The sequence below is a fragment of the Homarus americanus genome, unplaced genomic scaffold, assembly GCF_018991925.1.
Source record: "Homarus americanus isolate GMGI-L3 unplaced genomic scaffold, GMGI_Hamer_2.0 scaffold23578, whole genome shotgun sequence".
Taxonomy (NCBI): Eukaryota; Metazoa; Arthropoda; class Malacostraca; order Decapoda; family Nephropidae; genus Homarus; species Homarus americanus.
This window is the reverse complement of record NW_024733231.1, coordinates 1,502,323-1,529,444: the sequence shown is the minus strand read 5'-3', so window position 1 is coordinate 1,529,444 and position 27,122 is coordinate 1,502,323. Positions and strand designations below refer to the sequence as shown.

Here is a 27,122-nt window from a genome sequence, read left to right as displayed (position 1 = left end):
TGAAACTGCAAATAACCAAGTCTATATATAGATTAGTACAATTTTAAGAGGAAATCTAAGCACTTCAATAAAAATCAAAGATAAAACTGATGTGTCGAGGTAGTAGTAGCATTCCTGTATGGAGGCGTGAGGGCGGCGGGGTGGTGGAGTCCTCAGCAGGGGCCAGGACAATGCTCTGGACTGGCTGGTATGGGGCAACCTTGGCCAGACAGCTGCATGGACAGAGGCCACTTGTGACACATAGATCTACATTTGATACATGACACATAGGGTCCTATGACAAGGGGTTACTCTTCACTTTCATTTGACACATGGCCCCACCTTTATCACTCACATGACACATGGGATCTTGTGACATAAGGTTATTCACCATTCATATGGCATTCGAGGTCTGTGACACAGGACTATTCTTGATACTCACATGACACGTGGGATCCTGTGGCAGAGGGTTATCCTCCATTCATATAGCACACGGGGTGTATGACACACGAAACTACCCTTAACACACACGAGACACTGGGTTCCCTCCACGGCACCATGTAGTCAGTCACAACACGTCTCAAGGCTCCTGTGACGCACCACTAACAACACTTGATGGAGTTTCAGTGAGACAAAACTTATCAATGTCACTTGTTAAATCACTGGTATTTTATGACCACAGGAACTGACTGTTTGACAAGGGCAAAAGAATACATGTGACAGTAGCTCAAGTGTGGCTGTGAATGTCTGCATGATGGATGATGCCAAGTCATCCAGTTGAGTCCAGAGTGGAGACCCCGCCTGGCACCACAGCCACACGCACAGTGCCACATTGTAATGTCACACCACGATGTTACTTGCTGTGTCTCAGCTGCGAAAACTCGGTAATTCATAAGACCTTGCAGGCTTGTATGTGTGTGTACACTCGTCCGCATGTACAAGTTGCAGCATTTGGAGGAGAGCGTGTGTGCAGCCTTGCGGTAACGGGAGTGCCAGGGCCACGCCGACCTTTGTCGTTCCAAATGCACTGTATCAGAGAGGAAGTGCCAGTGCCGAGGACTGAGAATACTTCAGGTAAAAACAAGGAAGTAACACAGTTCCTGCTTCCGTCCTCTCCAAAAATGGTATCAACATGTTTATCCTTTACTGAATGTTAACAATGAACATGTTAAGGGGAAATGAGGACACTGGAAGCGGTTGGATCACTATCGACCGTAGCTACATCTTCACTTTTACTCCAGCTGTTTTCAGCTCTGGATTTGGTTCCATGCAGAGTCAAGGCCCATCTTCACACGCGTCGCCCCGCGCCTCGTAAAAACCTGGACCCGCTGACGGTGAAGGTGTCGCCCCCACCACCACCACTTTCCTCCACCACGGCCTCCTGTCTCCACTCTCTTCCACCACCACCACATCCTGCCTCCACTCTCTTCCACCACCACTTCCTACCTCTACTCTCCTCCATTATCATCTCCCAATATCCTCATACACTATAACATTTTCCTCTCTCCACATCCTCAGCCACCAGGCATTCACTACAACGTCCTGCCTCCTCCTCTTCTTTCACCACCATCAATACCTGATCTCGTAATCTTCCTTATCATCAAATTTCTTCTAATAACTGGTCTTAATAAGTCAACTGGGCCATGGTGTATCAATCTACCTTCTACTGTGTTAGTCTACCTTAATCTACCTTCTACTGTGTTATTCTACCTTAATCTACCTTCTACTGTGTTAGTCTACCTTAATCTACCTTCTAGCGTATTAATCTACCCATTTTCGTATTATTCTACCTCCCTATTCAATTCGAAATTTGGTAGATTTATTTCCAACATCAACTCGAACACGGTACAGTAATCTCCCTTAATAAGATGAACACGGTACAGTAATCTCCCTCAATAAGACGAACACGGCACAGTAATCTCCCTACCTAATGAGAACTTGGTGGAACAACTGTCAGTATTCCCCCTCAACAAACAGGTTCTTGGTCTGCTCTCCACTGTGGCTCGGGCAGGGATGGAGGGGGACCCTTGACCACTGACGTGACACAGAAAAGCCCAGCAGATGATCTAACCACAGATCTGTCGCTGCCTCAGTCCTTGTGCGTGCCACCACTCTGTGACGTAAGACGCTCAACCTTACGGTAAAAACTGCATAAACTTATTTTTTTTCCATCGACTAATATAGATAGACGACATACGCCAAGGTTACAGGGAAAGAGCAACAAAGACCTGCATATCATTATCTTTTCTTATGTTTTAGATGCAACTTATTCTACATTTACGCACCAGCCAAAATATCATGTAAATTGAATAAATCAACGTATAGTATGAAAAATCCAGAAATAATCATATAATACCGATATGAAAATAAATATGTTATTCATTTTATATAAATGACGACAAATTTCTCCCCACGAGATAAGATCGGCTCACTCAAGTCAGTGTTTTCTCCTCTGACAGTGGCGAGAGTTCGAACCTAGACCGCGAGGATCACAAGACTGCAGGAGAGACCACAGCCACTGCCCCACTACAGAGAAGTAGCTGTTCTTAACCCGTATTAAGTCAATATTTATACTCTGAAACTGTCTGGACGCCAAAATCGACCACCAATCATTCCGCGAAACTATGTAAAATTGAAGAATTTCACACCTGCATTATATTACAAAAAAGGTAAATTGTTCTAAGGAAATTCGTAAGTTTATTATGTAAAACCGGACTCTAAATGAAGGGAAAAAAAGTGTATGGCGTTGTGTTGTGGTGGAAGGAGAGTCAGTGGGTGAGGTTAGCACTGGGGCGACGAGTCCATCTGTTGCGCCTCCACCATCACACGAGGGAAGGCACCGTTATCCTGGAGACACACCTCCAGTATCGCCATTACATCTCTTATCACGGAGGTACACATGTTACTAACAGCGTCAGCCACCAGTGTTACGTCCTCGCAGTTATTGAGGAACCGTCCACAAGAATCTGTGACAAACCTGCTCTTTTACCAGCAAGGGATACAAACGCGTTGGCCTTGACTTCTTTTTTTTAGATGCTATGCCTAACAACTACAATAAACAGATCATGTGGATGCCAATGAAAATTCACATCCCAGGCCATTCCTATATGTAACTGCTGGCTGATAAGGGACTTTTAACATTTTAGAAGACACTGCCACTCTTCCATCTACGGACTTTTAACTTACTTGCATAATGTTCCGGTACAGTTTTCGGTAATACAAGTCTCCAATAAGTTTATATTGGTTTCAAATATTAGAAAATATTTTCCAGATTATCTGCCTCTATGACTGACTTCTTGTGATATATTCCTTTCAAGAACATTTGGGATAAGGGATAAAAGAATCCCTGAATGCTTCTAGATATGTATGAGAATTAACGGTCTTATAAATTGGGGATTTCACCTCTTGGAGAAATTCAAATACACTCAAACGTTGTATGTGATGAGGAGAGTGTGAAGAGACACAAGTGTTGAGAGGCAGGCCAAAGGGATGGCCAGTTTGACTGGAGAAGAAAGCACTCTGAGCCTAGGGTCCTCCTTCAGGAGCCTGCTGCAGGAGCCCCTGGCCCAATAAGAGGACGAGACAAGGGGTAGAACACCTTAGTGGAAAGAACAATACCTTGTGTAAGCATGGATGTAGAATGAGGGGGTTCAACTCTGATGTCCACCATGCAGGCGGTCCTGTGTGGCCAAGGGCAGGCAGACTGATGTATTCTCAACAATAGGCTGAAGCAACAGGTGCAAGTGCAAAAGCACAAGCACACTGCAAATTGAGCACGTGGTGTCACAAGATGGTTAAGGCACTACTGGTAAACACTGAGGAGAGTATACACGTCACTGAGCCACTCGGGCTACACTTGTGCCACAGTGGCACCACAACACAGCACACGGGAGGTCAGACACTGGACCAGGTAGTAGTGACAACACCGCAAGGGAACCTCCACGCGAGGCGGTGGTCGGGGAGAAACTGGCGGACCAGCGAGAGTCTCGGGTTCGACCCCCCGACCATCGTGGTCTCAGCACCGCCCATAGTTCGACGCCAGCTTTCTCTTTCATTGCGAGGATCCCGAGCCAACCCGCGGCAGCAACCAGTGCCAATCCAGACGGCCGCCTAGCCCCGCAACCTCCGCCTCCACGACGTTAACACCAAGACACACAACCCTCACCCTCTTTACCTGTCCTACGGAAGACACTTGACAACACCACCTCAGCTGCTAACACTCTTGGCCTTCACCTTATTGGATATTATAAGACAAAGAATGCTGACAAGTTGTTACAAGCAATTTCCTGGGGATAAAGTTCAAAATTAGGATCTCTTTAATAAGTGTGAGTACGAGGCGAGTGTGCGTGATTATATATCAAGGCAACCATGACACATCAAGGTGATATGATACAAGGAAACGGATAAAGCAAGAAAATTCCCCAATCACACCAAGGCCGGGAATCCTCTGAGGTAAACCAGTTTCTCCGCCACACCGTAATAAGGTTGTGTCACCATACACGCCTCCTGCAGGTTATTAATGCAAGCATTCTCACTCCTGTGGGAATAAATAGTATCGTACTCTGAAGAAAGGGAAAGTTTCATCACCAGGTAGTAAATTAGGCATAGAAAGGCGTAGTGGAGGTCAAAGCTGACGGGCGTAGTGCTACCCACTCCCTTCCATCTCCACCCACCTACGCCTGGCTGCTCTAACGCGTTCGCACAAACTGTGATCAATCATGAAAATCCCATTCCGCCGAACAAGCATCAGCTGCATAACACACAGCCTACCGCAGTAGTTGCGGGGCAGGTGGTGGTATGTGGGGCTAGGATGTGGTGTGAGAGGAGGGGAGGTGATGTGTGGGGTGAGGAGGTGGTGTGAGGGTCGGGGAGGTGGTGTGTGGGGTGAGGAGGTGGTGTGAGGGTCGGGGAGGTGGTGTGAGGGTCGGGGAGGTGGTGTGAGGGTCGGGGAGGTGGTGTGAGGGTCGGGGAGGTGGTGTGAGGGTGGTGTGGGGTTGGGGAGGTGGTGTGAGGGGTCAGGGAGTGGTGTGTCATGGAGGTCAGAGAGGTGGTGTGAGGTCGAGGTGGTGTGTGGGGTGAGGAGGTGGTGTGGAGGGTTGGGGAGATGGTGTGAGGTCAGGGAGGTGGTGTGTGGGGTGAGGAGGTGGTGTGGGGTTGGGGGTGGTGAGGTTGGGGTTGGGGAGGTGGTGTGAGGGTTGGGGGAGGTGGTGTTGGGGAGGTGGGTGGGGAGGGTCAGGGAGGTGGTGTGAGGGGCGGGGCAGTGGTGTGAGGGCAGGGGCGGTAGTGTGAGGGGCGGGGCGGTGGTGTGAGGGGCGGGGCGGTAGTGTGAGGGTCGGGGACGTAGTGTGACAGGCTGTGAAAAGTGTGAGCGGCAGTAAGACAGATGGAAGTGGGCCAGGAAGTGTCAGCATACCTCGGGCGGGACTTACCGCCACGCTGCACTAGTCGGGACCAGGCAGGCGGGTACTGACTTGCATTCTGGTGACTGTCAGGCTTACGACACGTCACGCCGGCAACAGGCTGCTCCTGCGTATAACGTGTGAGAGTAAACGTCTAAATTACAACACATGTAGCGGAAATTATTAAATTCTGAAGCATGAAGACAACTTACTCACGACGACCGCCTCGCACCCCCGCCAGGGTGTATGACGGAACAATAATTTTCTTCAAATATTCGCTACCAAGACCAAACCTGATGCCAACGACTTCTGAATCCTTAAAAGGAAGACTATGTATTTTTTTCAAGATCCACCACAATAATGACCTTTTCCCTTTCACGTTCATCCGTTCTTCAATAATTAAAATATATTATAAGCTCTCAGTCTAAACAAACTGACAAAATACTGAAGACTTTTACTTTCTTTTATCGATTCAGTTACTTTCACTCTGTTAACAGAGATTTAATCCAATTTCTATTCTAATTAAAAAGACAAAAGAGCTCTACTAAGTTAGTACTACTGGGCGTCAGAGGCGGAATTAATAAGAGAAATATCTACATAGTTATGAGGTTGGTCAGAGCGCCACAAACGTTTCCGTGTTAACCGTAGTCCTACACCGCCACCTGTCCACACTTTACTGTAATATAGCCTTCATGTACCCACCTATCTCATTAGTCAAGTTTGAAAACACGTAAAATATAATTACCAGGTAGTTAGTCCATTAAAAAAAATACTAATTATAATACATGAATATATAACACACATGATCCCTTGTTACTTATGTTTACATGAGTCTGGTGCATCATATGTGGTTCATGTGGATCACTGACATATGGCGTCACGAGAAGTCTTTATAATAATCACTATTTACGGTACAAAGTTTACACCTCCAAGTACAAGATCATGACGCCTTGGGTACGAAAACTACTGTAGACACATCAGCTAAGACCCCCAACACAATAGCAGGACCTCAAACACAATGCCTCGGATGCCTTCACTGACAGCTTAAACATTAACGTTATCTTAACCGTATCTTAACACTCATTGCCATATACTAAGTCACCCAAGATAATAAACATTGATTAAAATACTACATAAAATATGATAATGACGTCAGTCCAGAGATTGTGACCTCTTTCGTGTTGAAAAAAAATGAGCGTCAAGTATTTACAGAGACGCAACAGGACTGACAAATTTTCGTTGTATCTGTCCCATTCGGGTGATTACGGTTAGGTAATAAATGACCCCAGGTTTTGTTGTATTGTTATCATCAGTTTCATTATTTTTATCAGTACTATGATTTCCATATTATTATTATTATTATTATTATTATTATTATTATTATTATTATTATCATCATCTTCATTATAATCTTTGTCATTAAGAATACCGATATCATTACATTTATTTTATCAACATTATCAATAATACCATTAACGTCAACCTTACCATCATTATTGTTGTTCTGTTATTATCACCGCCCTCACCTTGGTGGGAGGACACACCCCAGTAGTGGTGATGTCATTATATTATGAAGTAAATAAGAACGGTAGTGACTGATAGGCTGGTCCCGCCCCCACCCACCTCCTCACCTCCGGTAAGTGCGGGTTGTGACGCTACGTCGTATAATCTATCCCCCTGGTTGCTGTACCTGGACAACCAGACATGAAAGATTGACACACGAAAAAAAAAAATACTGTTGGATGCGTGTTAACAGTGGCCGTTATACACCAGCATTTCAGCGCTGGATAGGTATTTTTTGTTAAGGTGAAGGCAAAGGTGGAGGGACGCCTGACTGGCTGCAGGTGTGACCCTGGGCACATTAATGCTCTGTGGCCACACTCACTGTGTCACTCACTATTATCGTACCTCCAGTAATGCTCTTTAACACACTTTATCCAAAACACCATTAAATGTTTTAATAATGGCGCATCACCAGTCACAAGTTTATGTGATGACCAGAGCCGTAAACTTGTTTGTGGAGTCAAGTGAGTATTTCATATATTAACGTGTTCTTTAACTCTGTAAAAACTACCGGTTGTACAATATCATCTGCCTGTTGAATGTTGCAAGGCTTCCACCATCACAGTCACACACACTCACGACGGAGCCAACACACACTTAGCAGTCATAGCCAAAGAAGGTTGACTCCGTCACCAGATCTAAAGCTACATCTCGTGAACCCATACCAACTGCAAGTCTATTGGTGTACGGCTGTGATAACCGTGTTGCAGCGCTGCAAGTGTACGGTTGCTGAGTACATACCAATAGAGGAGTTTTTTAGGGTAATTATTCCAACTCAGAATAATAGATCAAACCGTCAGTACATGATGTTAACTGTACATTTGATAACTGATGGTCTTAAAGATTTAGAACGATTCAATTATATATAATTAACAATGTGTTGAACTATACCATGTTGCATTACTGAAGGCACAAAAAAGTTAAAACGGGAATGTTGTAGCCGCACCCTGCAGCTGCCTCAGTCCTCACTCTCCTGAAGACACTGTACGCTCTTGCTTATGTCGCTTCACATTGCACTACCGTTCTGACGCTTCCAGGCACCCAAGTTTACACACACACACACACACACACACACACACACACACACACACACACACACACACACTTAATCAGAAAGGAATATACGACAATGACTACCCTGCAATCACTTCGCAACAACGTAGAGAAGAATGAAACGTTCTGCTGCCTGGATTCTTGCCCGTGATCACACGAGAATGGTTTCCTTGCTTCACTTCCTCCTAACTCGTCCCGCCGCCCCGGAAGTTGTCCACCTTAGTTCCGTAATTAAATTAAATACTAGCGGCAATCTCAGGGCTTCAAGTAACTTAAGGTAACCAATACGTGATGTACTGCCCAGATTCTTCATGGGTCATATTTTTTTTTTCTCAAACTGAAGTTTTAGGAAGGTATATGATAGTCTCACTTAAGCTGAGGAACAATACTGTTACATTAACCTGCACTAAGAGTCTACCGTAATAACATACGTTCTCTTATTCCCAATTATGATCAACCAACACACGAATCTTTGGGACACAGGACCGTAGTAAGTACCAGCAACGGTGACTGCAACTGTGGTGTGGACGCAAGACTTGGGCTGCTCAACTTGCTGCCCCAGTGGTCTACCGGTCATCCGGCCGTGGCAAAAAGCAGGTTTGGTGTGGGATAAAACTGGTGTCATGACTGTGGGTAGCATGTGTCGCCCGCGGTGTAAAGAACGTCTTACACTGTTGTGAGGGCTAGACTAAACACTCGCCACTATATATAGAACACTTACGTAACTTGGATATCGCTGTACGGCTTTACAAGAAAAAATGCAACTTGTTTTTACTGACGTTTATCAAATGAAGAACAAATACAACTCAGTGTACAAATGAAAACAATCTTCCTTGAGGCTTAGTTCAGGTACAAGTAAAACGAACATTCTAATCTTAAAAATCACTGAAACATTAAAGTAATTTAAATGGTGAAAGTACATATGATTTTGGACTTGCTCCCTCACTCACATACAGTACATCTCCCTCACTCACATACAGTACATCTCCCTCACTCACATACAGTACATCTCCCTCACTCACATACAGTACATCTCCCTCACTCACATACAGTACATCTCCCTCACTCACATACAGTACATCTCCCTCACTCTCCCTCAGTACCCAGGTCTCGGCTGTGACAAACTCAGTTGTATCAAGCACTTTCCCCAACAACCCCTGAGGTCAAATAGGACTTGGATGATGGATGAGCCAATTTGTATGTATTGGTTTGTCTGACCCAGAGAGAATTTCCGGGAAACAGTCCCCTTATTGCAGCAGATGCCTCGGAAACCTTACCCACAGGCATCTACGGGGCATTTCCTGCCAGTGCCACAACGAGCATAGATCGAACACTGGTTTAGGGAACTATTCTAAGGTGTTGGCATTCTTAAGGGTGTTATTTTAACTAACTATCATTACCTTTACATCACACAAGGGTCAAGCCTGTACGCGAAGGATTTGGTACTTAAGGGCATGGCTGTATGAGGATATCACACAAAAGTTAAAGATATTGCTTTAGTGGGATAAATTAGACAAGCCACTATTACAGGATGACGAGCCAAGGATAACTCACTGTTGTAACGTGGAATATGAAACAGCTCTATACTGAATGCATACTATCTTATTGACTGCAGCGTAACAAAAGGAATCGGAACCTCTACTAAGTGTATATTATCAGTGGCGGGTAAAGTAGTGCGTGTTTACATTAAGATTACAGGTGGAAGAAAATGTGGATGCAGTGAGAGTAAGAAGATAAGGTTAAATGATACATGGAGTCTATAAGGTGAAAATAAGATAGATGTAGAATTATGCTTAGAAGAGTCAAGCAAGTGGGTAGTGAGAGTGAGGTGTGGTGTGACCCCCAGAGCCCCTCTCCCTCCGCAACCATCACATGAAAGTCAAGGAGAAATTGTCGACGTTTCTCCCCGGAAGTTGTGCTCTCATCATCACCAGGAACTAGGAAACACCTCATTACTTCCCTGACGCTTCCTTCCTTCTTGTTTACCAGGTGTGTGGCCCAACTGTGTCACAGGTCAGAGACCCTTCATACGCGACTCATCTTAAATCCTTTATATTCTCTACGTCTTTATTAGTCCCTACTGGTCACGTCTACTTACTTGGACGGACAGCCATATTCCTTAGATATTTCTTAAAGCTTCAATAAATACATATTATAACAATTGAATTTTTTTTTTATTCGTGTATCAGATAATTTAATGGCTTCGGTCTTCCAAGTGACTGCTTCATGTTCACGTTAACTACCGTGTGAAGTTTACAGCTCCACCAGGACAAGACGTTCATGCTGTCTGTCTCCTTAAGGTGTGGGGCGACAGTTCTCCGTGGCGTATCACCCATTGTGGTGTGGCCTGGAGGAGGGCGCTGCGGGGGGAGGAGGGTGGGTGTGCCCGTGACCCCCAACACGGACCTCCGGGCAGCGAATGTGGGTCATCGTAGCTCAGCCAGCCATAAGGCCGCCACGCCGCCTTTTATGCTGACCCACGGTACTGTACCCCCCCCCCCCCTCCCATCCTCCTCTCCACAAGTACTGTAGTAACCTAAATCACTTCTCTCGTGCACCACATCACTCCAAACTTCTTACGACGGTCACTCATCTCCACCATAACACTACAGTCAGCCGCACCACAATAACCCAGGATTCAGGTGAGCGAGTTGATGACCCAGGCGAGACGTCCGCTTCAAACCTTAGAGGTCTGAGCAAGGGTGTCTGGGGCCCCCACGGCTATGTCTCTCACTACCTACTTATTTCGATCCACAAGCAACAATTAAGCATTCATCCTTCTGTCATAATATCTCCTTAATGTCAAAATAAATATCTTTGTCGGTGTCATTTTTAGATACACTACAATTAGTATTAAGTTAATAAGGGGCAGTAATTAGGTTAGTGATAAGTGTCAATTTGCCACACGGACAGAGTGAACCATCCTGGGAAACATCTACCTGCCTGCCTCCCCTCCCCGGACACGGCGGATGGCCACAATGGAATTTCCTAACTCTGTAAACTCAAAACTTACTTACATTTAATCCAATGTCTTCAATAAACGTCTGTACAGTTGTTAGTAAGACATCACAAAATGTATCGACGTCAAGGTGCACAATATTGAACGTTTATCTCTTGGATACAAAGACTGTAAGTATAGTACGGGTCCTGGAATACACCACACGCGAGGACGACACGACACACTACACATCACCGTCCATCACGTAAACCTCACGTACGTCAATATCTGCTCTGTAAACTCACCTGCGTCTATGTCCTCCGGAATATAAGTGCATGAGTCAGCGTCTGAGAACACACACACACACACACACACACACACACACACACACACTCAGGAGAAGCAACGACAATCTGGCAGTTTCAAATATGGTTTCCCCTCTCTCTCTCCCCCGCCCCACGAGATAGGTCACCCGCGCCAACCCTGACGTCTCACGAAGGTTTCACTAGTCAATTATACAGCTAAGAGCGCGGGGGGGGAGGTGTGAAAGAAGAACAGGGTAAAAAAGGCTGCGGAGGAGAAGTGAGAGGAGGAAGCAGGTGAAGGAAGAATAAAAAACAAGTCAGAGAAGGAAAAGTAAAAGGAGAAAAAGATAAAAGCGAGAGATGGGAGAGTGCAGCTACAGTCATAACAGTTGAGGAACAACACTGAAGAAAGTGTGTGGAGGGGAGGGGGTGAGGAGGTTGGGACAGTGGTGGGGTGGGGTGGGGTTGGGACGGTGGGGTGGGGGAGGCTGCAAGGTGAAAGTTGTGATGTCACGACTGACAGTGAAAACTGATCCCCACGTCTGGGAAAGTTTCCTCCAGGCTGGATCTGCCTTGTGTGTGTGTGTGTGTGTGTGTGTGTGTGTACTGTTTTCTATATATATACAGCACGAGTATGTATGCATAGTGTGCCCGTATTAGTATTCAACACAGAATCTCTGGGTTCGTTGTGTATGTGTGTGTGCGTATGTGTCACTATCAACAAGTGTGCGTGTGTGTAATTATCCATAAGTGTACGTGTGTGTGTAACAATCCATAAGTGTGGGGTGTTAGTGTAGTTAAGAGTGTTACAGCCATGATAAAACAACTACCCAAACACACACAACACAACCCTTACATAACCTGGACAACACAACCCTTACATAACCTGGACATTAATCATCAAGGAGTATATCTCTTATCTCTCAATAAATCGTCTCGTCACTCTCTGTATCTCCTCGTCTCTTCATCTCTCACAGTAACACCTCACTTTAGTCCCTGTGGTGTCATGAATTATTGACAGAAAACAGAGGTGAGTGAGTGATAGCTGTCTCATTATATTTATTTTGGTTATTCATATTAATAGCTAAGTATAATTGTACACTACAAAACTGCACGTAGAGAGAGAGAGAGAGAGAGAGAGAGAGAGAGAGAGAGAGAGAGAGAGAGAGAGAGAGAGAGAGATTTTCACTGTAAAAAAATGTAGGTGTGAGAGAAGTCAAGGCTGCAGCACAGTAGTACACACGTATAAATTATGCTGGGACACGGTTATCTCATCAGTGCTGGGTAGGGCACGACGCCTGATGTGCTGAGCGTAACCTACCGGGCCAGATATCACTCCCCTTCTTGTACGCGGTGACGCTGACGCAGGCTCCACCTTTCCTTGTTATTCACTCCACTGTGGTACTAACACACCCGCCCAGTCACTGCTGTCTGTAGCGTTTAACTGAGACATCCTTACTGCCATTGCTTGACCCTCCCCGCCTAACACACCGCTAGACAGCCTGTATTACACAACTCTTAATATTATCTTGGGTAGAAATATATGCGAACAATATCATCGGGTACATAAAGGAGAAAATTAGTAACTATAATTGGACGCTTTATATAATAGTTATCGGATTAAAAAAAAAGGACATTCCATCTACGCGTCGGACACAACGGCGCACTATAGAATAATATCCCTGGAAGATGTTCTGGCATATAGTAGAAGAACAACAGAATCGTAACCAATGTTGTGTCTGACTGTCACTCAACACGGTGATGTAGTGTGCAAGAATCAAAGTAAGACTGACAGACAATGTGTGGCTGTCATCCGGAGCACAACCTGCCACGACAGACACACACAGGGAGGATGTGATGAGGACCTCTCACTAACAATAACATCCTGTAGTAGTGTCCCTCCAAGCTAGGCCAGGATTAGGTAAGATTACACTATTGAACTCACAAATTGAGACGACAAGCGGACGGCATAGCGGTAAAAATGTGTCAATGACTCGAGCGAATTGACATTATCCTTACACACTCATGTAAATGGGGCAGATAAATGAACTTGCCTACCACCAAGAAAAAATATGTCGGTGGGCTCAAGGCGAGATAGACCGCGAAGTGTCAAAAGAAAACACAGACAGTAATGCCGTTAATGGAGACCAGGAGAGAGAGAGAGAGAGAGAGAGAGAGAGAGAGAGAGAGAGAGAGAGAGAGAGAGAGAGAGAGAGAGAGAGAGAGAGTTTCCCGAAGTGTGTCAACACGTGAAATAACCTACTGTAGCCCACCACAAAAGGTTTTAAACAATGTGATGGACTAAAAAAAATGGGGGAAGAGAAAAAGAATAGATAAAAGGGTGATTTAGGGGAGGGAGAGAGAGAGAGAGAGAGAGAGAGAGAGAGAGAACAATAAGTGAGAAGATGAAAGGAAGCAGAGAGAGGGTGGAAGAGGAACGTGGCAAGAAGAGTAGCAAGCTTGGTGACGCACGAGAAACCCCGCTGAGGACCCCAAGTGGCTGGTGGTCACGTGGCCCTGCACGGTACTGCTCCACGCCTCACCAACACCTTCCGTCTACTACAGTACTAGAAAGTTTGTGTTACACCTTCACTACAACAAAACAGGCAGACAAGACTAAAGTTTCAATATAAGGTCAACACCACAAGGTTTTACATCCTGACTGAAAAAAAAAGGAAATCTTGAATAATTATATTAAAAAAACACTGACTGTTGCAGTTAAACATAAACAAAGTCTGGGAATTAAAGTCCAGTTCACTTCCGGGATAAGACTCCACTAACGTACTGTACATATTATTACTTAGAGAAAACGGAGGAACTCTAGAAACGTTTTTACAGTTCTCTTTAAAGTGTTCTCGGCCCCAGGGTGCGCTACCTGACCCACTGCCAAGGTCAGCAAATGTGTAACAAAATCCATAAGGTAAAATTCATCACACGGACGGGTGCCCAGTAGTGTCCGTCGCAGCTCTCCTCCACGTGGTATTCTCAGTCAGAGATCATAATACATAATATAAAATTCATAACTCAAACACCACGAAGCATCTCACAACAACTGTAACATAGTGTCAAGAGGCTGGTGGTAGCCGGGACCAGGTACTTCACTATCAATCTTCGAATCTTTTTCTCTGGTTTATATTCCATCTGGAGGAAATGTTTCTTCCCTCACAGCTGCAGAATGTTTCAGGGAACATTTCATCTATCCACAGATTCCTGGCGGCCATGACCTCAACCATCTTTTCCTGCCATTCTGAATCTATTTCCTGTTGTACTTTCATGAACTGACAATAATTCTTTAATAATTACAAACATAGAGCCAGCACGGAGCATCACCATCATAGTTGATCCTTGACCTTCACCTTGACCACTAAGAGATACTTGAATTAGATGTTGTTGGTGAAATGATTAAAGATGTTTACGTGGAGCAACATCCAAACACCTACATCAGTGAGAGACAAGGATACCAGCGGACGTGAAAGACATGATTGGTTTACCTGTATGAAAGAATTAAGAGAACAAGAATGTGTTACAGTATAGTAATATTATATAAAAATATCAAAGTTAACCATAGTCTGTAGTACTGACAAGAAACAGTTTATGGCTATATCATAAATTTTGTCCTTAATTACGTGAACTATATCAATAAGGTGAATCACTGTTACTGGTGCCTTTATTAAACATTACGTGACACACACAGGTGACATATACAGTTTACAAGTATCCAGAAGACCTGTGTAGTGACGCCACACCCACGTGGCTGACGCGTGAGTTGCAACCTAAGATAACCTTTGACTGACAAGTGACTTAGGGATCGACAGCCCCGAAAGGCGTCAGTTTATAGATTTAAAACAACAATCCTTACTTACATAACGTAGCAGAAGGCAGAACAAAATATTAATATAAAAGTTGTTTTCTGTAAATTATCGTTTACGAGTGATTTAACACACACAATAACAGCTGACTTACCTGCCGACTCATCACACACCTGTACGATACCACTGACTAACACCATTCTACCGCTGTTTATTCCGGAGGGTCAGAGTTTAGTACTGCCACAGCTTAGAGTACCAGCTGACTGAGAGACCTTAACCTCTTGAACTGAATAATCATGCGACTGTTCAACACAAGGGAAACAAATGTACCTAAGAACAACGTAACCTGGTCATGGTCGTATGTCATATACAGGAGGATGTTAAAACCACTAGCTAGAGCCCCCCGGGAGTGTGGTCACCTGGTCGTGTTTCACCTCTATAATACTGTAATGTAGGACGCTCCGCTCCCCCACCCTCAACACTACACTACAACCCGTACAACGCTCCAGTGTTTGTAGGGATCACAACATGCATTTTCGGGGTAAATATTTAACTCAATATATTTAACAACGTGAAACCTCAACATTATGAATATTCTCGCCCTCTGTCTCTCTCAGCATACGGCTTTAACCTTAACCTGCGACCATGACCATAACCCCACGTCTCTCACAGTGTAATTCACATTAGAGAGAATCTTCACCAATTATACTGAACTACACCAAACCTTAACCTTGATCTGTGAGCTTGACGTGAGCGAGATCTTTATTTGACGTATTTTTCTCAAAACTAAGAAGTTCGTCCTTGGGCAACATCCGGTAACCCTTTCACTGTCATCACAACTAAACCTGTCTTTGATACATCTCGATCAACTACAGACAAAAACACAAACAGACAAACATGAAGTTATTACATTATCTCCTTCACCTTCGGGGCAGGGATAAACACAAGAGGATATCATTCATAGTTATTTTTAGGGATTTATTAATTATACGTAGAAATATCAATTCCTGGGTCGTCCCCGGAAGTGTTTCAATATGGCCTGGTGGTCAGGGACGGGTGCGACGCTACATAAATAATGTTGAACAGTGAGCGTGGACACAGGCCGAGGTCAACCATGGTCCCACCACCACCAGTAGCCCTCACATCTTCCTCTCTCCTGCGGTCTGTGATTGTGAACTATCTTCACTATCTGGTTACGAGCTCCACTTAGCCTCCCCCTCTTCCACTTTCTGTACACCAGGACTCATTCCATCCACCTGGTACAGAACTCCATCCACTTCCCCCGTTCTTGGTGTTAGCGTGAGAGGAATATCAGACCTAGAAAGTGAAGGCATTACAGTACTGCCAGTACAGTATTACAGTCAGCAACCAATACAATGCTGGTACTACCATAACAGGCACTACCACCACTACCACCCTTTATTACTACAAGAACTACAACCATCACTACCACAACTACCAACCCTATTTACACTGGCACCACCAACACCTGAGCTACCACTATCACTACCATCAATCCTACTAACACACAACATCACTATCACCACAGCTACCACTATCACTACCACCATCCTCACTAACACAGCTACCACTATCACTACCACCATCCTCACTAACACAGCTACCACCATCACTACCACCATCCTCACTGACACAGCTACCACTATCACTACCACCATCCTCACTGACACAGCTACCACCATATCACAATAAACTGCTCACACCAAAGTTTTTACGAACAATTATCAAAAGAGTCGGAACTATAAAAGAAAACTTAATTAGCAATTTTATCACGAAAGTATCATATATGGATTAACCCCCCCTCCTACCCCCCTCCCCCCTCCCAGGTAACATTCAGGTGTTTAATCGTCAGGTGAAATAAGCTAGGAGGGCGGGGGGCGGAGGGCAAGGGTGCGGGGGGAGCTAATCTTCAAATGATCTTCAGGAAATTATAAAATAGCAATATGGCGAGGAAAAGAAGGAAGGTTAAGAGGGAAAGGAAGAGAAGATAATGAAGAGAGAAAAAGGTGAGGGAGGGAGGGAGGGAGGGAGGGAGGAAGCAGCTATTAAGGAAGTCACTGAGGGTCTTCCCCCCCCCCTCCTGCCTGGGTGATCAGCAGCAGCACGTGGCAGACAGCGCCCCCGCATGCCCACGCCATGTGATCTCCAGCCAATCAGATCACAACAAACAGTAACCTGATCTTCCTTATTATGTAACTACCCGACCAATCAGCGGCAGAGCAGCAGGAATCTGGTCATTCCCTTGACGTTTAATCTAAGCCAATCAAAACGGAGCAACACATAAGTTAGCCAATCAGAGCGTATATTCTGTTTTTTGTCAATTGTGATTAAATAGAATAATTATAAAGTTTTCCAAAAGTAAATAAAAAATAATTAATGGATAAAAATTGATAGCAACTGTTCTTTATTTATCATGTTGGTTCATTTTGTTCTCAGGCTTTTATTTTTGTTCTTATTCAGGTCAGGTTGGTTTAATTCAGCTAGGTCAGGTTGGGTTTAGTTACAAATATACGATGGTTAGTTAGGTGAAGTTAGTTTATATTAGGTAAGGTTAGGTTATTTTATGCTAGGTTAGGTTTGGTAAGGTAAAGTTAGGTTAGGTTAGATTAGGATAAGTTAACCTAGATTTGGATTAGTTTAGGCTGGGATAGGTTAGGTTAGGTTAGGTTAGGTTAGGTTAGGTTACAGTGGACGGCATCAAATAAGTTAGTTATATCTTCATAAGTTTGTTGGTGTACTTACCATTCGTCAACGTCTAGCTGTCCACGAAAAGAAACAAGTGACTCCTGCATAATATTCTTAGTGTTATATTAAGTGTGAGTTGAGTAAACATTAAGGTGTGTTATGTGATGTTGTCTTTGTACCTGATGGCTTTATTGGTTACAGGTGTGTGGTGTCTACCTGGTGGTGTGAGTACTTTACCTCCTCTCCCTCACCCTTACATTCTCCCTTAACACTGTTTTCTCCCTCTCATATTCCCTCCCTTACCCCACATCCCACCCCTTCACCCTCTCCTTCACATCTCCCCTCAGCCACACATTCCTCTCACCTTCCTCCCCTCACAGAGACTCGTGCATCACCCCTAAAATAAATCAAGCGGAAGGATGTGTTCATATAACAGCCACTCTGTGTATACACCAAAGCATATATTTAGCTAGGGAGAGTCGCAACGTTAGGAGACTACACCGCGGGGCTTCCTTACATATTTAGCGAGGTAAAATATGCCACTGGTCTATTTCACACACACACACACACACACACACACACACACACACACACACACACACACACACACAAAAGGTTATCTATAGACCTCCAGGAATGTACACAAATATCGGGACTACTTACAGGACACAGTACCTATGTGTAGTGTGTGTATCAAGGCGAGTGTTAATACGTAACAAAACAACAATAATACTAAAAATAACAGCTTGTAAAAATTATAATTAGTATAGTGAGGCAAAGGACGGAAGGAAAGACTGAAGCAACAATTAGCATAAACACAAACGTCACTTACAACGATTACTACTCCAGGTGACAGGAGGCCACTCGTGCGGGTCAGTGAGGGTGGAAGTGTTGGTCATGTACCACACACACACACACACACACACACACACACACACACACACACACACACACACACACACACACACACACACACACACCTAAGAAATCACATAAATAGTTAAAAAAAATAAAGATTACCCAAAAACTAACCCAAATTCTACCATGAAATTACAAAGATTAATAAAAAAAAGAACAATAGACAAAAAAACCCACGATGCACATATCACACGGATGAACATAAGAACATAAGAATGGAGGAAACTGCAGCGGGCATATTGGCCCATACTGGACAGTCCCGTTTACACCCAACCCCTATTGCTCATATAAGCATCCAACCTATGTTTGAAGCGTAGACAAACACATACACATTCTATAATACATTGACGTGTCCTGAGTAACTTAAGATTAGTTAATGGGACAATCCTTAACTACAGAGAGAGAGAGAGAGAGACCTGCTATGGTAAGGTTGGGGGAGCAAGACCAGCTAAGAATAGCGGCTTCACTTTCTAACTAGAGGAACGGGGGAGGGTGGAGGATGAGGGTCAGGGAGACAAAGGAATGTCTCAACGCTGGAGTGTGACGCCAGCACAAGGAAGATCAATTATAAAAAAAACCATGTGGTACACGCACTTGTCAAGAGGGTAACTGGTGGGTGTGTGTGTGTGCCCTGCTTCGAATATAAAGGCCCCACTTTAAACTCTTAAACAAATGATCAAACTGCAAGAGAAAATTCTTTAAACCTTTTATATTTGAAGATGGCAAGAGTTGAGGAGGGAAAGAGAGGCGTGACCGTAGTCTAGGTTAAAGGTCACGTAGCCAGTCACGCATTACCGCCATCACCTGGGAGTCATACATAACACACCTACCGCCTTAGCTCCTCGCTGTCTCCCCTCAGCCATCAACTCACTCCCTCTCCCCTCCCGCACCAGCCTCGTCTTCCCGCACCAGCCTCGTCTTCCCGCACCAGCCTCGTCTTCCCGCATCAGCACCAGCCTCGCACCAGCTTCTTCCGCACCAGCCTCGTCTTCCCGCACCAGTCTTCTCGCACGCACCAGCCTCGTCTTCCCGCACCAGCCTCGTCTTCCCGCACCAGCCTCGTCTTCCCGCACCAGCCTCGTCTTTCCGCACCAGCCTCGTCTTCCCGCACCAGCCTCGTCTTCCCGCACCAGCCTCGTCTTCCGTCACTAACCAGAGAAACTCGTCATTCTCTCTCTCTCTCTCTCTCTCTCTCTCTCTCTCTCTCTCTCTCTTCATTCACTTGTTTACAAAATGTATTCGGCAACTCCCAAAACTACTCGTAACAGTTATTGGTCAACGTAAGCAAGACTAATGCCATGATGTTTGGTTAAGTCACCTGGTGTCATTGTAAAGCATCGTTTTAACTGATGGTCCTGCGCGGGTAATGTTATTCTATACTTCTAAGAACAGACTAACACAACAGAAACTCCCACTTATGTTTCTGTTTTTCTCCCCCAGGAAAAGGTTTGAATGCTGTTAAACTTTATGATCATTGGTGAAACACGTTCTTGCTCTAGTAGTCAGTGTTGTTCAGTGTAACTCGGCTGACATGAATCTTGTGTCTCTTAAATGTGGCAAGCCTCGTATTAACCATACATACATAAATACATACAAATCTGCCACGAACACCGCCATAAACACTGTTCTCATCTGATTGTTTCAACGAAGCTTCAAGTTACCACATAGATACAACGTGCCAAAGAAACTTATAGGAAATGAGGAATGTAAACGTAAACTGATATGACTTTAGTAACATCCTGTCCTGAGCAACCAACCAACAGAACTAATAAGACTGTCCTTGGATTTACCTTCGACTCTTCTATAGACAATTGAACAGATAGGAAGGGCCTGTAAAGAATGAACTACACACACATTGAAGTAACAACAACGTCTTGGTCACTTCCCTAACTTACTACTCACACGTACACAGTTGTTTTGCCTCGGGACGAAAGCCCATCCACAAAAAAAAACCTTAAGTTGAACAATCGGGGTCGAATCCAACTGTTGCACGGATAGTGATTAACCTTAACCAGTTAGCACCAGGGAGGAGGAGGCTACAGCAATACCCCAAGGATCCAATTGCATTCAAATTTGTTGCGAGTATTGACGACATGGTCATTCTGGCCTCAGCTGAGTATCCGCTTGGCATACCTGATGTCCAAGGCAAATGTTTGTACCCAAGATACACATGGGCGGGTCAGGGCATAACACCACTCACATGCTGATATCACAAGTAGAAATGAAAAAAAATGATGTCATCCCATTTACGTTAATATACTGCACATGGACAACCCAAACAAGATCCTGTAACAGCAACGGTCGATATGAAAATTAGTAGAGTTTTGGCCTCGAGGACGAATATTAACTGGATCGTTTCCGGACCGCTGTGAAAGACTTGGTGACGGCTTTATAACCTCCTGCAGTTAGTAATAAATAGGTACAGTATCTGATGTGTTTTTAATGGTGGAACAACCCTTCAGTAGGCCAGTATAGATGAATACTACGAATGAGGAGACCATCTGCCCGGCCTACAACACACAACACGAAAAAGGCCTGGATGAAAAAAAATAAAATAAAATAAATCACCTGCCCTTCAAACAACATTAAATAAACATCTACAATTAATAATTTAATAACGCCAATAATTTCATGTCGGAGTTGGCAGTCACAACCTTTGTAGGAGCAGCGACAACAATGGCAAGGGAGGTTAGCTCGGCTTATCTACCCTCCCTTGCCCCTGGTGGACTGCGGGACGTCTGTCACTTGTTAAACCACAAACCATCCTCCGCAAGGTGGAAAGCCCACCTGCTATCATTCTTCTTCTGTACTTCCCACTTCTTAACTATACCTTGCCCTACATCTCCTTGTTCACCTCAGAGCCACGGTTCTCTCATCTCGGTATTCTGCCTGACTGACTGCTAACAATCACTGTCGCACGCGGACAACATCAGGCTGGATCAGTACCGAGGAAAGGCTCTTATCTCCGGTACTTACCATGTCTGGAGAGCCTTCTGAAATAGGAGAGAGCTTGTTGGTCCACCTTGTAGTCGTAGCGCTGTTGATGATCCATCTTGCCTGCGTTAGACTGCGACTTGCACGACCTTACAACTGTCACTACACACTAAACGTTCACTGCTCTCACCCTCCGCTCGAGATGTCACAACACAACTCTACATGAGGAAGGTCATTGCTCCCAGGGTGTGATACAATTCCTTCTCTGAGTTATTATAGCTCACCCATCATTAACGTATCATATGGCGTCATTCAACACAACTTTCACTTCTCATTAAATCATTTGTAAAGAGATTGTCAGTTTATTCCTCAACTGTCATTACTCGGCACACCTGTTTGAAACTTTACTATTTATGATAAACACCTGAAAAGGTAGAAAAAATATATATTGTAAAAAAGTTCTGAAGGCTCATGAGTGATTCTGTCTGACCAACAGCTTATATGTTTGGTCCTCAGGTTACTCCATGAAGGACATAAAGCAACACAGTATACAGTACTCGTGGAAATATGAAGACATCTTCTTAAAAAAAGGCAGATCGATAAGAAATGTTTCTGGACTTGGCCAGTGTTGACAGCCCGATGTGTCAGGTTAGTTAGAGACGGTGTTTGGTGAGGTGGCCTCAGTAGTGAAGTGGCTACAGTGGTCACAAAGTGTACCAACAACTCACTAATAAAATTTCATGTTACTGACACGCAGCACCAGTGTTGCATATTATAAAATAATTACCAATGATCTATATTGTACTGTAATTAACACGGGCTATTTGTTGATGCTCAGCTGCACACACAGTACACAGGATGTCACTTAGCAAAGAAATACTCACATTGAAGAAATGTGTCCATGTTAACATTAATGGGTCGGTATCATGGCCATATATACATTATACATATGTATAATACACAAGTGCTTCCTTCGTGACAGGTTTACCCTCACTGGCCCAAAACACACGTTATACATCTACCCTGAACTGGTTTTAATCTTCAATCCATTTAACAAATCGTTGTTTTTGTAAATAAACAACGATTATTGATCACCTTGAAAGTCACCAGATCCTCACACGCATTCACCATATCATAAGAGATAATGAATCAGGTGTTGCGTCAGTCACCTTCACCTATGTTCTACCCAACACACTCCATGGTACCCTTTGTCGTGTAATATATACGTCTCACATTTAGATACAGTCACAGTTCTGGCATAAAAAAAAAACCAGTATAATCACTCAACATAATAAAATGTCCAACTTAAAAAAAATCGCTACGAGCGTTTCATTTTTCACTGGATAGTCGTTACGTGAGAGTCATAACACAAGGGCGCAATACACCTGGTGTCGATGGTTGAAGCGACTGACCGTAGTTGTGGGGTGTGTGAGGGCCTCGGAGCCAACGGTTTCTCTTCAGTGGCTTGTATGGACGAGGACAACAGCGTAGAGGGCACGGCCGAGAGCAAGCAGTCAACATGGTGCTGAGAGAGTACGGGGCAACAACCCCTCACTGGCGCGGACTGCAGGTGACTAATCTCCAGCTTGCCTCGGTCGCCCCATCCTCCCCTCACTACGCTCTACCTCCACCTCTGTGCCATTTCTCTTTATCCCTCTTTCTCTCGCTCTCTCTTTTCCCATTTATCATATTGGTGGTTTTTGATATGTCCTCTTTCGTGTATTAAACAGAAACTATGTATGTGTACCAGGTATAGAGGTATAAGGAGAAGGAAGTGTTTGTGTGTGTGTACATGTGTGCGTGAAGTAGTATGCAGCGCGAGGGGAGCGACCTTTGCCACTCGTGCACAGCCACGTGACCAAGGTTGAAGCACCACCATCACGTGCACACTCCCCCACCCTTACCTCCCTCACACAGAAGCGTGTGCACCACGTTCACCTTAAGTTAGTGAACACAGATACACAGTACAAGTAAACAAACACGTTCCATGTGTGAGGTCATACACGTACACGAAGTAACACACACACACACACACACACACACACACACACACACACACACACACACACACACACACACACACACACACATTCAAAGACAGACTCAAACTTCTTCATTATCCTCCTCCAGGATGTGTGAACCGGTTGACAAGGGGTGAGGGGGAGGGAGGGAGGAGGTGAGGGGGAGGGAGGGAGGGGGGAGGGAGGGAGGGAGGTGAGGGGAGGTAGAAGGGGAGGAGAAAGGATTTAATAAGCAGGTGTGTTGTGCCAGCTACCCAACGCACCTGCACGTCAACAAAACACTCATGTTCAACTTTCTATAATATTCTCATAGTTTTACCCTTGCGAGCCAGCAGTCAAGAAATTTATCAGAATGACATACACACCAACAACCTAACCTAACCTAACCTAACCTAACCTAACCTAACCTAACCTAACCTAACCTAACCTAACCTAACCTAACCAGAGGTATATACTTAAATCTGTATATGTAAGCGCTTAAAGACCCATGTTGTTAAGCCGTTGAGCACAGTAACACATGATAACAACGACCTATAACTACCCTTCAGTAAGGTACAGTAAAACACGAGCAGGTATCACGTAATGTTAATAAGAGCTGCTGTTAACGTGATCATTTACCGCGTGGGGCAGACACTTCATCCTCTTATCCGGGGGTGAAAAATGTAAATATTTTTCACAGAAGGACTGGCTTATATTATCGTAGCTTCTTTTACTTCCAGCTGATTTATTTATTTTTTTTAATATGGATCTAAGAGACTCATTTACTCTTAAGGTCCATCAGAATTTAAATGTATTCGAATTCGTTTCCAAAGAGTTGGTTAATACACTAACTCATCTTACCTAAATGTGTAGGTAAACAACAGATGGTGAGTCGTGTGGTGTCGGGTACTACGAGGTGAAAGTAAGTCATGTTAATCAATCTACTACTCGCATCACTGTCTTTACGAGTACATTATATTATTTAATGTGAGGTTGTTCACTCGCTATGGTGTGTTATAACCACTAAATATTTTTCCCCCGTACACGTAAACACAAACACTAAGACACGTGTATGTTCTCTTGTCAGTAAATATTGATGCTGGGACAAAAGTAACAGTAACTATAGAGTAAGTGTAACCCTCTCACTGGCGGTGTGTCGAGTGTTGGCCAGGTGAGTGCCCTGCGTGGCTCACTGGCTGAGTTAGTCACTGGGAAACCTGGCCAAGATTCCTTACCTTGGCTACCCTGTTTGTCTCTTTTCATCCCACATTGTTTCTCAGAATTCCTAACTGTTTCTCTCAACCCCCACTTAGCTGTGATTCTCCTCAACTCTCTACCTCACCACTTCTGTCTGTCGTTCTGTAACCAAACTTGTCATTCGCTTTCCTTCTCTTTTATATTATCTAGCATTTACTCGAACACCTTCTCAGTTTGTTTTTTCCTTATGTACTCCACCCGATTCCTTAATTATATTCCTGAGTTTCTGGTAATCCTCTTCAGCCTTGCTACTACAGTACATCTTGGCTCCTCAACCCGTTCCTCTTCCTCTTGTACCCTCAGCGGCCCCTCGCTTCCTTGTTTCCCGCGGACAAGGATGCTCCCTTTCTGGTTCCAGGAGTTTGTGAATTATTTAACCTAGATAATTATGTCGTCTGCCGTCCTGCCACTCGTATATTATCTCCCTTTATTACGTGAGGTCACCCCATAGCTTACATCCATCGTGTTGCGCCTCATGCCTCTCCCCTCTCCAACCTGTGTTCGTGTCAGTGATGGGTAAGATGACCCGACCCACTACAACACGACCTGGGTGACGGGGGGCAACACAGTAAGGAAGGACTATAATGCCCCTCATTGAGGCTGAGACACGCACACTCTACCTCCCTATTCGCTATTTCCTCTCTTCCTTTCTTGTATAGTTCTTTTTCTTCGTCACTGCGGGCTCACCTAAACATTTGGCATGACTCCCAAGTGGCGGAGGTCTTCCCAGCATGAGCCTAGCCAGGTGGAAGGAAGGGTAATGGTCAGTGAGCCTGTCATCCCGAACACAAGACGGATCCTTGAGACACGTGATTAATACCTCATTACACTTCCACCAGCTCCTTGCCAATAACACCCCTCAGACCCTCCTGTCACAAGAACCGCCCGGTTTCGTTTATTATTCACTTGGCACCAGACTAAGGATGGATGAAGTTTCCGTAGTTAAATGATAATCTTGTTGCCAACCTTCCCCCAGCCCCTGTCCCTTAACCCTTATTCCTCGTATGTCACGTGACTTCCCGTGGCAGTCCGCGTGTGCTGTTAAGCCTTACCCCACACTCATTTCCTACTGAAGGCGGAAATAAGAATACAGAGCGAGGCATCCTACTGCTGCTGCACCACATACCACCCGTCTTCACCATCAGGCGCCGTGTGCTTGATCCCTGACCTCATAAACCCAAACTGACTTGAAGTACCACACTGGCCCTGTTTCTGATCCCCAATTCTGTACGTGTTGTCTTGAGGAACTAATTACACAGGTGCAGCACTTACCCCGACGACCAACACCCGTTCCGCTCGTTATTCGCTGTAACTCACCTGTAAAGAGATAAGAAAAATAAGGTCAATATGATAAAAAAGAACCCTAGTATGATTAAAATAATTACAATATGATAAAGAACCCCAGTACGAAAAAAATAACCCCAATACGGTATCGAATTCGGGGCCGCTCCTCCTCCTCCCTCCGGTGCACAGTCGAACACATTAACTCCTTTGGTTAAAATAAATCCATAACGTCTGTCATTACACACCCGTCCGAGTCACTAGAGGAAACAATGTATTAATATTCAAGAAAATCAACTCCAAATGTTATATACAATTATCCGCGGGAGGCAACCTTGGTACACGATAACGCTGGAGAATTTATACTGTACCTTAACACTGAATCGGAGCTGCAATTAGAAATGTCTCAGTTTACCTCTGGACCAAGCATTCTGGACACTGCACTCTGGATACTGCACTCCGGACACTGCACTCTGGACACTGTACTCCGGACACTGCACTCTGGACACTGCACTCCGGACACTGCACTCCGGACACTGCACTCTGGACACTGCACTCTGGACACTGCACTCTGGACACTGCACTCTGGACACTGCACCCTAGATTATGCAATGTTTTGTAGAGTATATGATGATCTTTCCCTTAAACTAATTATCATATATTTCTCTTAATTCTTTATTTATCCTCTTTTTCCTACTTTATCAATCGTATAATAATTCCCTTTACGTCTACTATAGTCTTCACTTTTAATATCCTTATATCTATGTATTTATATTTGTTTCGCTTTCATTTTTCTCTCTCTCTCTCTCTCTCTCTCTCTCTCTCTCTCTCTCTTGGTTATATTCAAACACAGTCTATTTGTTCCCCGTTTCTTTTCTTCTCTATATTCGTTTTTCTTCACATTCTTCTTTTTTTAACTCTTTCTTTTCCTTCTCGTTCTATTAATATCTTTCTCATTATTATATATCCTTATTAGTGTT

General features: G+C 44.4%; 1 protein-coding gene across 8 annotated transcripts in view; it reads right to left on the bottom strand.

The window, feature by feature from the left end:
• LOC121869530 (hormone receptor 4-like) overlaps positions 1 to 23,164 on the bottom strand; it is a 48,415-nt gene extending 25,251 nt beyond the window's left edge. For 3 of the 8 annotated variants that reach the window (XM_042370889.1, XM_042370890.1, XM_042370897.1), the window contains exon 1: positions 23,017 to 23,163. In XM_042370889.1, the coding sequence (XP_042226823.1) occupies positions 23,017 to 23,125 (109 nt within the window). In that variant the 5' untranslated portion in view covers positions 23,126 to 23,163. Of the gene's footprint in view, positions 1 to 421; positions 619 to 3,597; positions 3,956 to 21,646; positions 21,738 to 23,016 lie in introns of those variants that run through there. The other 5 variants (XM_042370892.1, XM_042370893.1, XM_042370894.1 and 2 more) reach the window with 5 other exon arrangements.
• Positions 23,165 to 27,122: the final 3,958 nt, after the last annotated feature.